We start from the raw sequence: 12,564 nt of genomic DNA, 5'->3' as shown, positions 1-12,564 counted from the left end.
GTAGTGTGTCATCTGAGAACAGCTGCTTACCTTTGCTTTTTATTCCTATGCAAAAGTTAACTTGCATACGCACAGAAAGAGGATTTGGAGTGTCAGCAGATCATATTCACAGCAGCACGTTGCCGCAGCTTCAAGATCCTGTTAGTAAATCTGTGCTTTCCCTGTGATTCAGCTTTTTGCAGGGTTTAAGATTCATTCCGCTTAATATCAGAGACTTTGGGTTGGCGACGCAGAAAATGGGAGCCCTCTCCGGACAAATGCGTCCCCAGCGGTTAGTTCATCCCGTTTGAGAACCGAATGCCTGCCCTTTTGGGGGACTGTCTGTCCATTGCAATGACTGCTCTCCTGATGAAGACGTTTAGTTAAAGTGCCTGACATCGAGTTGGATGAATGGGCACAGTGGAAACACCGGTGTGCACAAATAATGCTACAAGACCTTAGTATGTGCGTGTGCCTGGCACAGGGAATAGTCTGAGCAGGAAGGGAAGTTCTGCAAGGCAGTTTTAGAAGGGCCAGAGGCTGTTTTACAGAGAGTGTTATCCAGAAGGGTTTCCCTTTTCCTTATTCCTATCTACCGAGGGTGCAGAAAATCCCTTTGCGGTCCCTGAGTTCCAGCACGGCTCTCTGCAGCTTCTGATCTTCTGCAGCCAGAGACCGATTTTGCTTCTTGTCTCTTAGTTCCTTCCTTAAGTGCAGCTCCCTGTGCAGGACCCTGGCCTCCGTGGGCCACGGCAGGATGGCTGGCAGCGCAGAATAGTTTGGAGTTTCAGCTGGGAAACTGTGCTGGGCTCTTCCCAGGTGGGATATAGGGGGCAGGATGCAGGGAACTTAGCACATGCACTATGAACCCTTGTGGCAGTGAATTAAAAGGCAGCAATGTCCAGGCAGACAGCAACCCAATATATCAACATCCTGAATTAAAAATTATTTCTGGCTCTAGACGCTTTGCTTCGTTCGTGCAGTGGGAAGATTCTCGTTCTGCTTTCTTCCAGAATCAATCTGAAGTCATTGTGCATTTTGAATAGTCTGAGGGTTGGCCGAGATGCTGAAGGGACGCGACTGATTCACATCTAAGGAGCCAGCGGAGGCCACGGTGCCACTAGGGGGTTTCATTGCTGTACGTTTGATGAGTCACAATATTTAAAATTCAGAGTGTGCTTCAGGCTTCAAAGCTCCTCTCTCAGATTGATAACTCGGGAGCCTGACTCTATTAGTGGCTAAGTAAAAAGAAAACCCATTCATTTTTGTCTAACAACCTTGTTTTCCCTTTTCAGAAGAATCTGACGGAGCTGAGGTCCTTCGGATCGCCACCTTCGGCTGTTAGCAATGTCACCGCTGCTGTGATGGTGCTGATGGCCCCGGGAGGAAAGATACCCAAGGACAGGAGCTGGAAAGCAGCTAGAGTTACCATGGCCAGAGTGGATGGGTTCTTAGACTCCTTAATCAAGTTTAATAAGGAGAATATCCATGAGAACTGTCTCAAAGCCCTTCAGCCGTATTTGCAAGATCCCCAGTTTAAACCCGAATTTGTGACCACGAAGTCCTACGCCGCTGCCGGCCTTTGCTCCTGGGTCATAAACATAGTGAGGTTCTACGAGGTGTACTGCGAGGTGGAGCCGAAGCGGCAGGCTCTGAGCAAAGCCAACGCGGAGCTGGCTGCCGCCCAGGACAAGCTGGCCAACATCAAAGCCAAAATTGCTGTAAGTTTAGAAGAACGAGACAAACTGTGACATGTGTTTACCCTTTAATGGGACCTGGCATGCCAGTCATTGCTCAGGGAGAAGTCCTCCACTTTGGATGGGGCTTCTTCTCCACACCGCTGTATTTTTAAGAGGGTAGATCTGAGGATTTGGTAGATTGTGGTCTTTTGTCTTCCTTTCATAGATGTTGCTTTCTATAATATTTCATCTCTGCTGTTTCAGTCTTGCTTACTCCTTCATAGGAAGGCTAATTTTTAATTCTTATTATTCCTACCTAATTGTTAAAATATTTACCGCTCTACTCACGAGTCCTCAGAAATTCTTTTATCTCAAACCAATGTATGTCCTCAGTATGCTGTATAGATGCAGAGAAAAGGAAATGGAGACTAATTTAGAGTATTTTTAACAAAAAAATGCAGTAGGTTGGCTGGCTGCTCTGTCTCTCAGCACAGTGCCTGTTAATGGTTATATTTTGCAGAATGAAGACTACTGTAGTAGGATTCTAATAATTTGTTACGGCATGGCTCCCTGTTGGCATATCTTATGCCTCATCCTTATTTAGAATTTCAATACTTGCTTTAGAGTCGAAAAAATATCACTGAATACAAGAAATCACTGTGTGATTAAAAGTGTGTTTCTGTGGAGAATAGCTTCCATCCTTTCTCCTCTTCCCTCTTAAAATTATCTTTCCATTAAAAACATGTTTTCCTCCCCCACCATCCCCAGCTAATCCCCAGTAATAGTGAAGTATGGAGAGCAACAAAGAGGGGAGATCCGGCCAACCAGTCCCTAGGATGGCAGCACGGCATCCCATCCCTCACTTTTTTCCAGTTGGTTTCCAACACGAGGCCATTGTTTGGGCTCCAAAACCTGCTTTTTTTTTTTTTTTTTTTGCTTTTTTTTTAAGGTGTCGTAGATCTGGGCAGCTGTGCAATCCCTTTTCATGATCAAAGGATCCTTTGTGGATATGCTTTAATACTGACACCACAATTCATGCAAAATCCCCTTTCAAAACTGAGGTGCGTTTTCAGCCCTGCTGTGTTGCTAACGTGGTACAACTGACAACTTTGTGTCTTTAATAAATGATGTGGCCTTAAAATGTCTGTCTGAACAGGGGCAGAACAGCAGCTCCAGCTGAATTCATCCAGACACCGACCTGTTACACCAGCGCATCGTATCATTAGCACTCTTGATGTATCCTAAAGCTTATTATTCTTAAAATGATTACTACACTTTTAATTAAAAAATATATAAAATCTACAGTAGCTTCTTCCTACTGCAGATCAAAAGAAGGGTGTACTCAGAACCTGAAGGGGGAACGGATTTAGAGGTATTTAGCCTCTAGTTCTCTCGTCTCAGATGTGAAATACGGCACTAGGGAACTATTTGGATCCCTTTACTCCGCTTGTTTCCAAACCTTTTAACGCCTGAGCTTTTTTAAAGAAGCGGGATTTTGATAAAGAAAATGGAAATCTTTGGGGGGATTAGTGGTACTCCACTGGAATGCACTTGCAAAACGGAGTATTTTCAGTGATATTTCCCCTCTGTGCGTGGGTAGCGACATCCTGTTCAGTGTGCAGCATTTGTGGGTGGATGTGGAGCTATATCCTTGCGTGTCAAGGCAGGATACCTTGGATGGCTTCACTGACTTCAGGGAAGTGGTGCTGATTCATACCTGCTCAGAACCGGGCTCACAGCTCTTGTATACGCATTCGGAGTAGTAAATGAAACTACTCTGATCGTCACAAGTACTAAGCACCTTCCCGTCTCCTTTTTCTGCCTGGGAAATATGGTAGCTTGGAATATGGGGAGGGTGGATGTAGAAGTAAGACGCACACTCGCATTTGCACACTTCCAAACTTGCAGATATTTTTGTATGTTACTATAGAGCATATCCAGCAGTACAGGATCATACAGTAGGTATGATCTGTTCTTCATAGGCTTACAGGTATTCATTTATCAGATCGCGCATGTGTAATGACATTTTTATATATATGAACGTATGTATGTAGATGTATTCATATGCACGAAAAGACAGAAACTATTTGTGTTATTAATTCTAAGCCAGTTTGAGAGAGACTGCTTTGGGTTCTCTAAGCTAATGAAGAGCTACAGATATCCTTAATGTAATCCTTTTTCATTTTCAAGTTTGTTTCTAGTGCATAGCTCAAACAGTGTTTAAGTAATTTACAGGCATTTAGCCTTAAACAGTTTGCATTGGGTGCAGATAAAATCAATTATTACCTCTACTTCTCTTATCTCAGAAGTAAAATATTCCAAGAACTCATGGGAGCAGTTGATTTGTTTTAGACTGAAGTATGAGCAGGTCTGTCCAAGCAGGCCCTTTTTTGCTAGCAAATAAGGAGCATCGTAAGGTCCCAGGTGTTTTAGGTTCTTTCTGCCACTTCCCAGTTCTGGAGCTCTTTGCAGCCAACCTGGATGTGTGATGATTCCATCTAACAGTGGATCAGACTGAACTTTTTGCCTGGAGAAGAACTGTCCTGTGACACACACTCAGTTAGCCTGAAGGGCTGAAGAACTTTATTAACTTCTGTGTAATATTCCCATCTATAAATAGGATGCAAGAGATACATCTTGGAGATGGTTTAAGCATATCTCCCACTTTTCGGGTAGTCTCTTGGGGTTTTGAGCAACAAATTGATGCATCAGCAGAAGCTCAAGGACTGAATTGAGACCAAGGTGGCTGCAATATCAGAAAATACAAAATTAAAAAAAAAAAAAAAAAAACTGTCCTGCTTACTCTTCAGCTATAGCCCAAGCGCTGGTCATCAGTGCTGGTCATTAGGACTAGCCAGCCTGTGATCCCCTTTCTCAATTCAGATTCACCCTACAGCAGAGTGCAACATAAATTGCCTTTGCATGCTCCTTGCCTCTGCCCTCTGCAAAGAGTATGGGTTACAAGCGAGTAGAAGAGCACTGCACATTGCTCCTCTGCGCTGGCTCCCCCAACAGTGCAACCTTGTGCAGGGCTTCATCCGTGCCCCAAGTCCCCCACAGCCTCAGCGTGAGTTGTGGTGGAGCTTGGCTAACCCTGCTTTCAAGGTGTTGATGGTCTCTTTCAAGGGAGTAGGCACACGTTGTCTTGCCAAGCTCGAGAGTCCTGCAAGCTGAGCCCCCAGCACAAAAGTCCTTCCTTCAAGAATTCAGATGCCATTTTTTCCTTAAACTAGGAGAACAGAGTACCAGCCAGCTTAGATGTGGTAGGCAATATAAGGAAAACGTTCGAGAGTTGTATTTTGAGTAGGGATTTCCTTAAAATTCTACTGTTGTTTTCTCCTTTCTCTCATATGCAGCGCCTCAATGAAAACCTGAGAAAGCTCACAGCCAAGTTTGAGAAGGCAACTTCAGACAAACTCAAATGTCAGCAAGAAGCTGAAGCTACAGCATGTACCATCTCCCTTGCAAATCGGCTGGTGAGTATCAGCAGATGGAATTTTAATTGTATGAATGGAAGTTGTCAGGTGCCACTGAGATGCAAACCATGTGCACACAGTACATTACATCCTCTAATTTTTAGAATACATTATATTTCCTGCATTGCAGCAAGTTTTAGCAATGAAAATGATTTTGAATTGGCTGTTTTCGTAGATCTGGGTAGGCTCTGTATGTATTTACAGAGAACTGCCTGGCTGTACTCCGTTCACAGCTCTCATCTTTTTATTATTTAATTTCATGGTCAAGTATTGAGGGGCCAAAACTATGTGACCCAAAGATCGTATCTTTAAAACAAAGGTGGTAGCGTGTCAGTGGCTTTTGTGGGTTTTGAAATGACAAAAAATTAATAGTGAAAGGATCTGAAAAAGTGTGTGTCCCCGTTATCAGTACATCGATATGCATCACAGTCTGTGGTATCTTCAAACTGTGTAGCCTCCCAGCCCTCCGCTGGGGCAATGCCCTTGTCGCTGTTTCACAGATAAGAGACTAAGAGATAATGGCTTCTGCTCGCACTGTCCTGTTAGCTAGAGCCCCAGCTCACATCCAGTTCTCTGCCTTTGCTGCTTTATATTTTGGCTTTCACTCTGGCTGTAGTCTGGAGCAAGCCAGCTCTTTCTCCAAGCAAGGAAACAAGGGTGCGAGGAGCCTCTCTGCTGCTTAAGCTCTGCCCTAGCTGTCAGAGGGAATGGAGCTGGTTTGAGTAGCTGGCTCTGCTAACTCAAGCCCAAACTCTGTCACGTGAAGGCAGCGTTGACATTGTCTCGGTGGAGAGCTGTATGTTTTGTGCTATTTGGACATCCAACTCACTAGATCCACGGGAAAGTTGCAGTCAGGTGCATACTTCTAACAGCCCGGCCTTACGCATTGCTGTCTCATGCTACTTCTGCCAAAGCTGTTAGCACACGAAATGCCTGCCTTGCCCTGTTTTGGGTGTGAAATACATGCCCAGCTGCCTAAGGGCCAAGCTGCTCAGCACGTGCCTCATACCTAAGGCCTGGCAAAACTCACTGCAGTGCACAGCCCTGTCTTTGTGGCCATGCAACCTGGTCTTCTGGCTGCATTGGCTCCTTCTTTACCCAAGGACAGTGGAGAAGTGGAGCAGATTTATGTTCAAACCACTGAGAGACTGAACCCATATCTCCAAGGGAGTGTCCTGCTGAGTCTGCACATATTCCGGGATGGAAGTTGGTCTCAGTCTCTCTCGTTGAAGCTGCTTCTGCCAGCATGGCTGGTGATAGAATACAGAGGTACTTCTAGAAGTAATGCTGGAGGCAGATTTCTCTACTCATGTTACCAGACTTTGGCTGTGTTGGGCAGTAATTTGTATGAAAAGTAGTCATCCATCCTAATGTAGCCTGTAGTGATAGAGAGAAAAGATAGCCAAGTGGTTAAGTTTTTGCCTGGGACATGGAGATTTGTGTTGAGTTCTGCATTTCCTGCCCTCAAACCCTCTTATATGACCTTCAGCAAATTGCTTTAGCCTGGATTTTCAAAGCTGTTTAGATTTCTGGTGGATTTTCAAAAGAATCTGGGCACCTGAAAAAAGCTGTATCTACTGGGGCATCTAAGTGCTCCTGAAAACTGTGCAACTCACCTGTTTGCATACTGAGGTGCTGGAAAACTTAAAAAATTAGTCTCTAATCTCCATGTCCCTCCTTTGGAAAATAGGAGTACAGCACCTCTGTAGCACAGACAGCAGCTTTGCAGGCAGATACAGACAGGGCTGTGATACGCTCAGATATAAGGAGTCAAAGACAAACAGCAGATAAGTCCCTTCCTGTACTGATTTAGATCCTTCTATGCAACCATAGAAGAAGTTTTAGGTTTTCATGTTCTTCAGGTTAAATCTCACTGAATGCTTCTAAAGCCTTTAATTAAAATGGGAAAGTAGCATTTTCATTTGAAAGAGCAATTTATATTTCTAGGGAGATTTTGCAGAATGATTATTTCCTTGTGTCTTTCTGCAACCTAACAAAATCCTGTTTGACTGTAGCATGTGATGTGGAGGTAGATTGTGGCTCTGAGTCATTTATAAGTCAGTAAACGCAAAATACAGCAAGAAAATGTTTCATGAAAAAGCAGCATAGAAATAGTGTTTTCAATTCTTTCCATATATATATATATATATATGTTTTACACTAAATATAGCTTAATTTCATCTTGATTGATACCACTGTAACAAACAACCTGGATTCTTAGAGATGCGTGATTAAAATGCATATTCTTGGCTTAAAATGTAAGTCTTCATTCAGGTGTAATTGTGATAAGGAAATATCATATGCTTTTTTAGGGGGAAGGGGAGTTTGTTATACTACCAAAATTGTCCTTGAAAAATAAAATGAGCAAATTTTTTAGCAAGATGGGTTGTCACTTGTTGCATATGTTCCTTCCTAAATTTTATAGTTTCATAATCTACTGAAAGAAAGAAATTTGGTTCTGAAATGAAGATAAGACATGGAAATCAATCTTTAGAAACTCTTTCTTTGATCAGAATTAAGTTGTTTGTGTTGATATATGTGGCTGCCTGTAGTTTGATAGCACTGGGTTTGTTTTATGGGCAGTACAGTCTCAGAGAAGCAACAATTTCAGGAATATATTTGCCTTTAAGCACAGGCTTGGGGTCAACACGTGCTTAGAAGCAGTACTGTTTAAGTGTTTTCGTGGTGCTGGAGCATATCCTTAACTGTTAAATAATCTAGCAGGTATTTCATTATATAGGCATGATGTTGGTAGTTTATTTCATATAACAGTCTAGCTACCTTGTCTTTAAAAGCTCTGTATTTCTTTTCCCTTGAAATGCTTTGGATGATCTGATGACCAGTTTTGAAAAAAATATTCTCATTATAAGGGCAGTGTAATGAAGGCTCCATGTCGGATGTTACAGTAACAAACATAGAAATCCTGAAATCATTAAAGCAATCCAGAAACAATTAAGCACAAACTGCTTTTCCCACCACACACTTCTTTGGTGTTGTGCAAGCCAACACAAATACTGCACTGTTCTTTCTTTTCACCAGTAGGTGACACTGGCCATTTCTACATTTATTTCAGTATTTTATACCAAAATGAGAATGTTTAGATGATTAGGTTTCAAGTCTCTTGTTGAAACTACTCCTAGAGAAGCAAACAGAAAATTGTAAAAGGAAAAAAGGAGGATTAATTAGCATCTGGCCTGATCTTTGCATTAAGAGAACTTGGTGGAATAGACTCATTTGATTTTGGGGCAGATGTAGGACATTGTTCAGGTTTTGGCTTTGTACTTTTAAATATGATTGTTATTTTTCAGTGCTGCCAGTCATTGCTGAGATTTGTAAGCCATTTTCATTTAAACTGAATTTAGACTTCTGCTCAAGTACAGTACATTGCCGTAGCGGGGACCACGATTTCTCACAGCCTCCTATGCTCAGAAAGGTGATGCCCAGGGAAATAGAGTTGGAGAGCAGTTTTGCCTTGTGTTTGAAAGCATGGAGAGTTTCCCCAAGCTGTATCTTCTACATGCACAGCTGAGAAGAGCTGAACTTCATTTTCTGTGTAATCTGTCAGTGTTGCCTTATTAAACACCCCAGAAAGGGCTGGTACCGCAACCTCATCTCCCCTGGCATCAAGTGGAAATTCCCCTTCCCTTCATCGTTTCAGAAAAAAAGAAACTCTGGGTACGTTGCCCCTTTGGGGCAACTTAAAAGCCTGCTCTAACCTCCGTTTGCAGCTTGTCCCAAGGACACAAGAAGCCTGCTGAAACTCCTGCTTTTTGCTTCCCAGTGGTGAGGCCAAGGGAGAGCAGCTACTGCAGCGCCCAGCTAACCGTGCTGTGTCCGACATCCTGGTTAGCTAAAACAACCGAGTGTGTCCGCAAGTGGCAACTCAAAGCTGCCAGCTAAATTCCTGGTGTGGTCTCAGACTTGCATCTCCTCCCATGGTACAGGTTGTCCCATCCATTACTAACTCAGCAGCTCCTGCTTGCACTGTCTAAATCACCCTAGGGCAGGTGTTGGGACTGGGAGAAAGATAGGGATCGAGAAGCCAAGCGGGAAGCAAATCTCTGTTCCTTCGTCCAGGATCATACAGCTCTGGAGCATCACATAACTGGCACAGTCTTTGCAGTGATGAGGGGAAGACGAGTGCTGGTTGATGCCCTGGATTTTGCTGGAAAAACAGTGTATTTCATATTGATCTCTAGCTAGCAAGCATCATTTGCCTCACTATGCTGGGTAAATTCTTCAGCCTGACAGTTGCAAACATTGATAACAGATAAGATGCTGAGAATTTAGGGAAGCCAGTGTCAACCCTGTGCTTTTATAGAGCAAAGAAGGATGGAGTTGGATATTTTGGATTCTGTTTTTGTCTATGGCTTGCTGAGGGATATATGCACACACAGAAAACACAATGGAAAGTCAACCTGCTGCTCCGAAGAATGTACAGCCTAAAAAAGGCTGTGACAGCAAACAAGGGAAGAAAAATAGATATCCATCCATTACTGTCTGCTGCTGTGATGTCGCCAAATGCAAAGGTTGAAAAGATTTTTGAATGATGCTTGGAACTCTCCTCATGCTGCAAATAAGGGTCACAAATTATCTTTCTGCCATTCCCTCCTTTCCAGCCCTCTTAATCCTATGCAGCTGTGCCAGAAAAAAATGGAAAAGATAGAAAGACTTAGCAGCACATTTTAGTAGTGTATGACCTACCTGGGCAGCATTTCCTGCCGGGACCCTCTGCTAACATTGTCTTAAGACTAGAACGTCGATCAAGGGACTGTCACCTTTGGCTTTCCAACCTCAGGCTCAGAGCCATGATTTGTTGGATGGGCGTGTTTTATCTCTTGCTACCACAATGAGGGCTCTGACTTCCCTCTTGCGACAAACTTTTTGCAACGTACCTGGAGATGCGTTGCAAAGACAACCGCTGGAGTGTGCCATCCAGCTCCTGGAGTAAATTAAGCGTCAGGTCCTGCAGGCAGCATTAGCCACTGTCGCACAAAGTCATTCAAACTAAATCCAGCAACTCTGTCTCATTACCCATGGGAGATGAGAGCAGGCTGTCAACTCAGCCTTGTGTCTGGAATGGAAGCCCCTGAATAAACGGCCCTGGTGTTCCCATTTGGAGCTTTAGTGGGAGGAAAAATATGGCTTTTGCCAGCTGTGATTCGATTATAAAGAGAGGAAGGTCCCTCTGCTCCCTCATACTGCCAAGGAGCTGCGAGACGCGGCAGTGGACAATGGCAATAGTCCCTGCTTACTGTGGAACGTATGTAAAACAACAAAAGGACAATATGATTAGGATCAGGGACAATCTAAAAGTCTGGGCAAGGTCAGGGTTATTTCTGCTAATGGGAACAGTTCCATGAAGCTTTTTGGGAGAGGAGGAGAGAGGAGCCCTGTCCCCAGGAAGGCAGCTGTCTCCTTACCCGCAGCTGGGATACTAGCTGCAGCATTTGTATCGTAGTTTAGTAGAGTTTCTGTTTATTTAGAGGAGTTCGTATTTAGCAATGAAATCCTGTCATGCTTGTCACAGGATGGAGAGCAAAGCTGAAGGAGTGGTGGTACCAAGTCCCAGGTCATATTCATCACACCTCCTCCCCACCCCCTGCCCTGGGAACAGCTTGGATTCAGGTTTCTTTGGGTTCATCAAAGCACCAGGCATCTTTGCTGGTTGCAGGACGGAGCTATTGCTGAGAACAGCTGTTAGCAGGGGTCATAGCTGAAGGAGCGCTGAACACGATCAGTTGTAAATGCAGACAAGAACAAGTTATGTCAGTGCCGGTTCCACTGGCTGTTTTTAAGACCAAGTTAAAAAGCACGGCTTGCTACTACTGCTGTCAAAAATGGATCAGTTTTTCAGTGTCTGCAAGGAACTAACCCCATCGCAATTAACTGCTGTGCGGTGTACACCTTCTTCCATGTCATCTCTGGGTTTGATCTCAGAATAGATCCTGGCAGCCCTTGCTGATGTACAATTCATTAGACATCCAAGATATGTCATCTATGTGACTGTGGGCGGATCTAAGTCCCTGGAATTTGAAAACAACAACAACAACAACAACAACACATTTGAGATTATATGACGAATACGTCTAATAAACACAGATAGTGGCTGCTTTGGATTGAAAAGTGTACCAAGGGGAATGAAAGCAAGCCTAACTTTTACCTTTACTTTTGCCTTCGTTTTAGTTTAGCATATCATGAAGCTGATCGAGAAAACATGCTTCAGGATCCAAGGGGCCAGAACCAGGCAATGTTTAGTGATCTGTGGACCAGCAAAGGGAGGATGGTAGATGGGAATGTCTGTGAGTTGGTACATGTTAATGTCGCAGATGAAATTTAGTGATGACAAATGCAAAATAATACATGCAAGGAAAATGAACCCTAATTATGCATTTACATTGATAGACTCTGCATGGACTATTATCACTTAGAAAAGAGCTCTTGGAGTCCTTGTAGAGAGTTCTCAGAAACAGTAGTGCAGTACTCAGCTGGAGTTAGAAAGGCAAACTGAATATTAGGAATTAGTAAGAAAAGATTGGGGAACAAAGATTAAATGATCATTATATCACTCCAAATCTATGGTGTGCCTGTCTCGCATGCTGTACACGGTTCTGGTTAGCCCATCTCAGAAGACTGTAGGTGACCTAGAAAAAGTACAAAGAAGTATGTAACAGCTTCTGTTTGTGAAGAGAGGAAATAGATTACGACTCTTCAGTTTGGAAAAGAGCCTGTGTAGGGATGGATGTGACAGAGCCTATAAAATCATGAATGATATGCAGAAGGTGAATAGGGAATGATTGTTCACTATCCCTTATTACTGAAGAGCTAAAGGTAATCAAATGCAACGGTTTTAAATTTGCTACTTGCTAAATAAAAAGAATTCCAATGAGTTCTAGAGTCTGATGTGGAAGACGCTAGGGATTTCTTTAAGATACTAAAACTGTCAGTAGTATGTGACCCGTGCAAAGGAGAAGAATTAATGAAGAAAAGACCACCAGGATATAAGGATGAGAAATCACCTGAAGAAATTAATTAGGAATAAGTAGAGAGTCTACAGGTATTAGAAAAATAGATCAGCAAAGACTTCTTAGTCTTAGAGGCTGAGAACTATAGGGGTAATATGAGAACTGACCTTCTCAATGAGATAGGAGAAAAGGCCTATAGGTTTAAAAGCAGCAAAATAAAGATGATGGAAGTGAACTACTATGCACTGTTACTGGATTTGAAATTAAGGATAATCTAGGTATGATCCTAAAATAAAAGTGTAATTCTTTACTTCTGTTTCAACTAGCAGACATAAGAACAGTTATGCAGAGTGAGATCAGGGTCTGTCTAGTTTCAGCTAGACTCCAGCTGTGGCCCCAAACCAATGTCCAGGAAAGAATAAGAGCAGAGCAGGTATATCCAATGCCACCTGGTATTTCTTGTCT

General features: G+C 43.1%; 1 protein-coding gene across 1 annotated transcript in view; it reads left to right on the top strand.

The window, feature by feature from the left end:
* DNAH9 (dynein axonemal heavy chain 9) overlaps positions 1-12,564 on the top strand; it is a 207,981-nt gene that overhangs the window by 105,252 nt on the left and 90,165 nt on the right. The window contains exons 47-48 of the mRNA XM_067308503.1: positions 1,275-1,700; positions 5,015-5,134. Of these exons, the coding sequence (XP_067164604.1) occupies positions 1,275-1,700; positions 5,015-5,134 (546 nt within the window). The remainder of the gene's footprint in view (positions 1-1,274; positions 1,701-5,014; positions 5,135-12,564) is intronic.

The sequence above is a fragment of the Apteryx mantelli genome, chromosome 19 (assembly GCF_036417845.1).
Source record: "Apteryx mantelli isolate bAptMan1 chromosome 19, bAptMan1.hap1, whole genome shotgun sequence".
NCBI lineage: Eukaryota > Metazoa > Chordata > Aves > Apterygiformes > Apterygidae > Apteryx > Apteryx mantelli.
The sequence above is the reverse complement of the archived record's forward strand: the minus strand, read 5'-3'. Positions and strand labels throughout refer to the sequence as shown.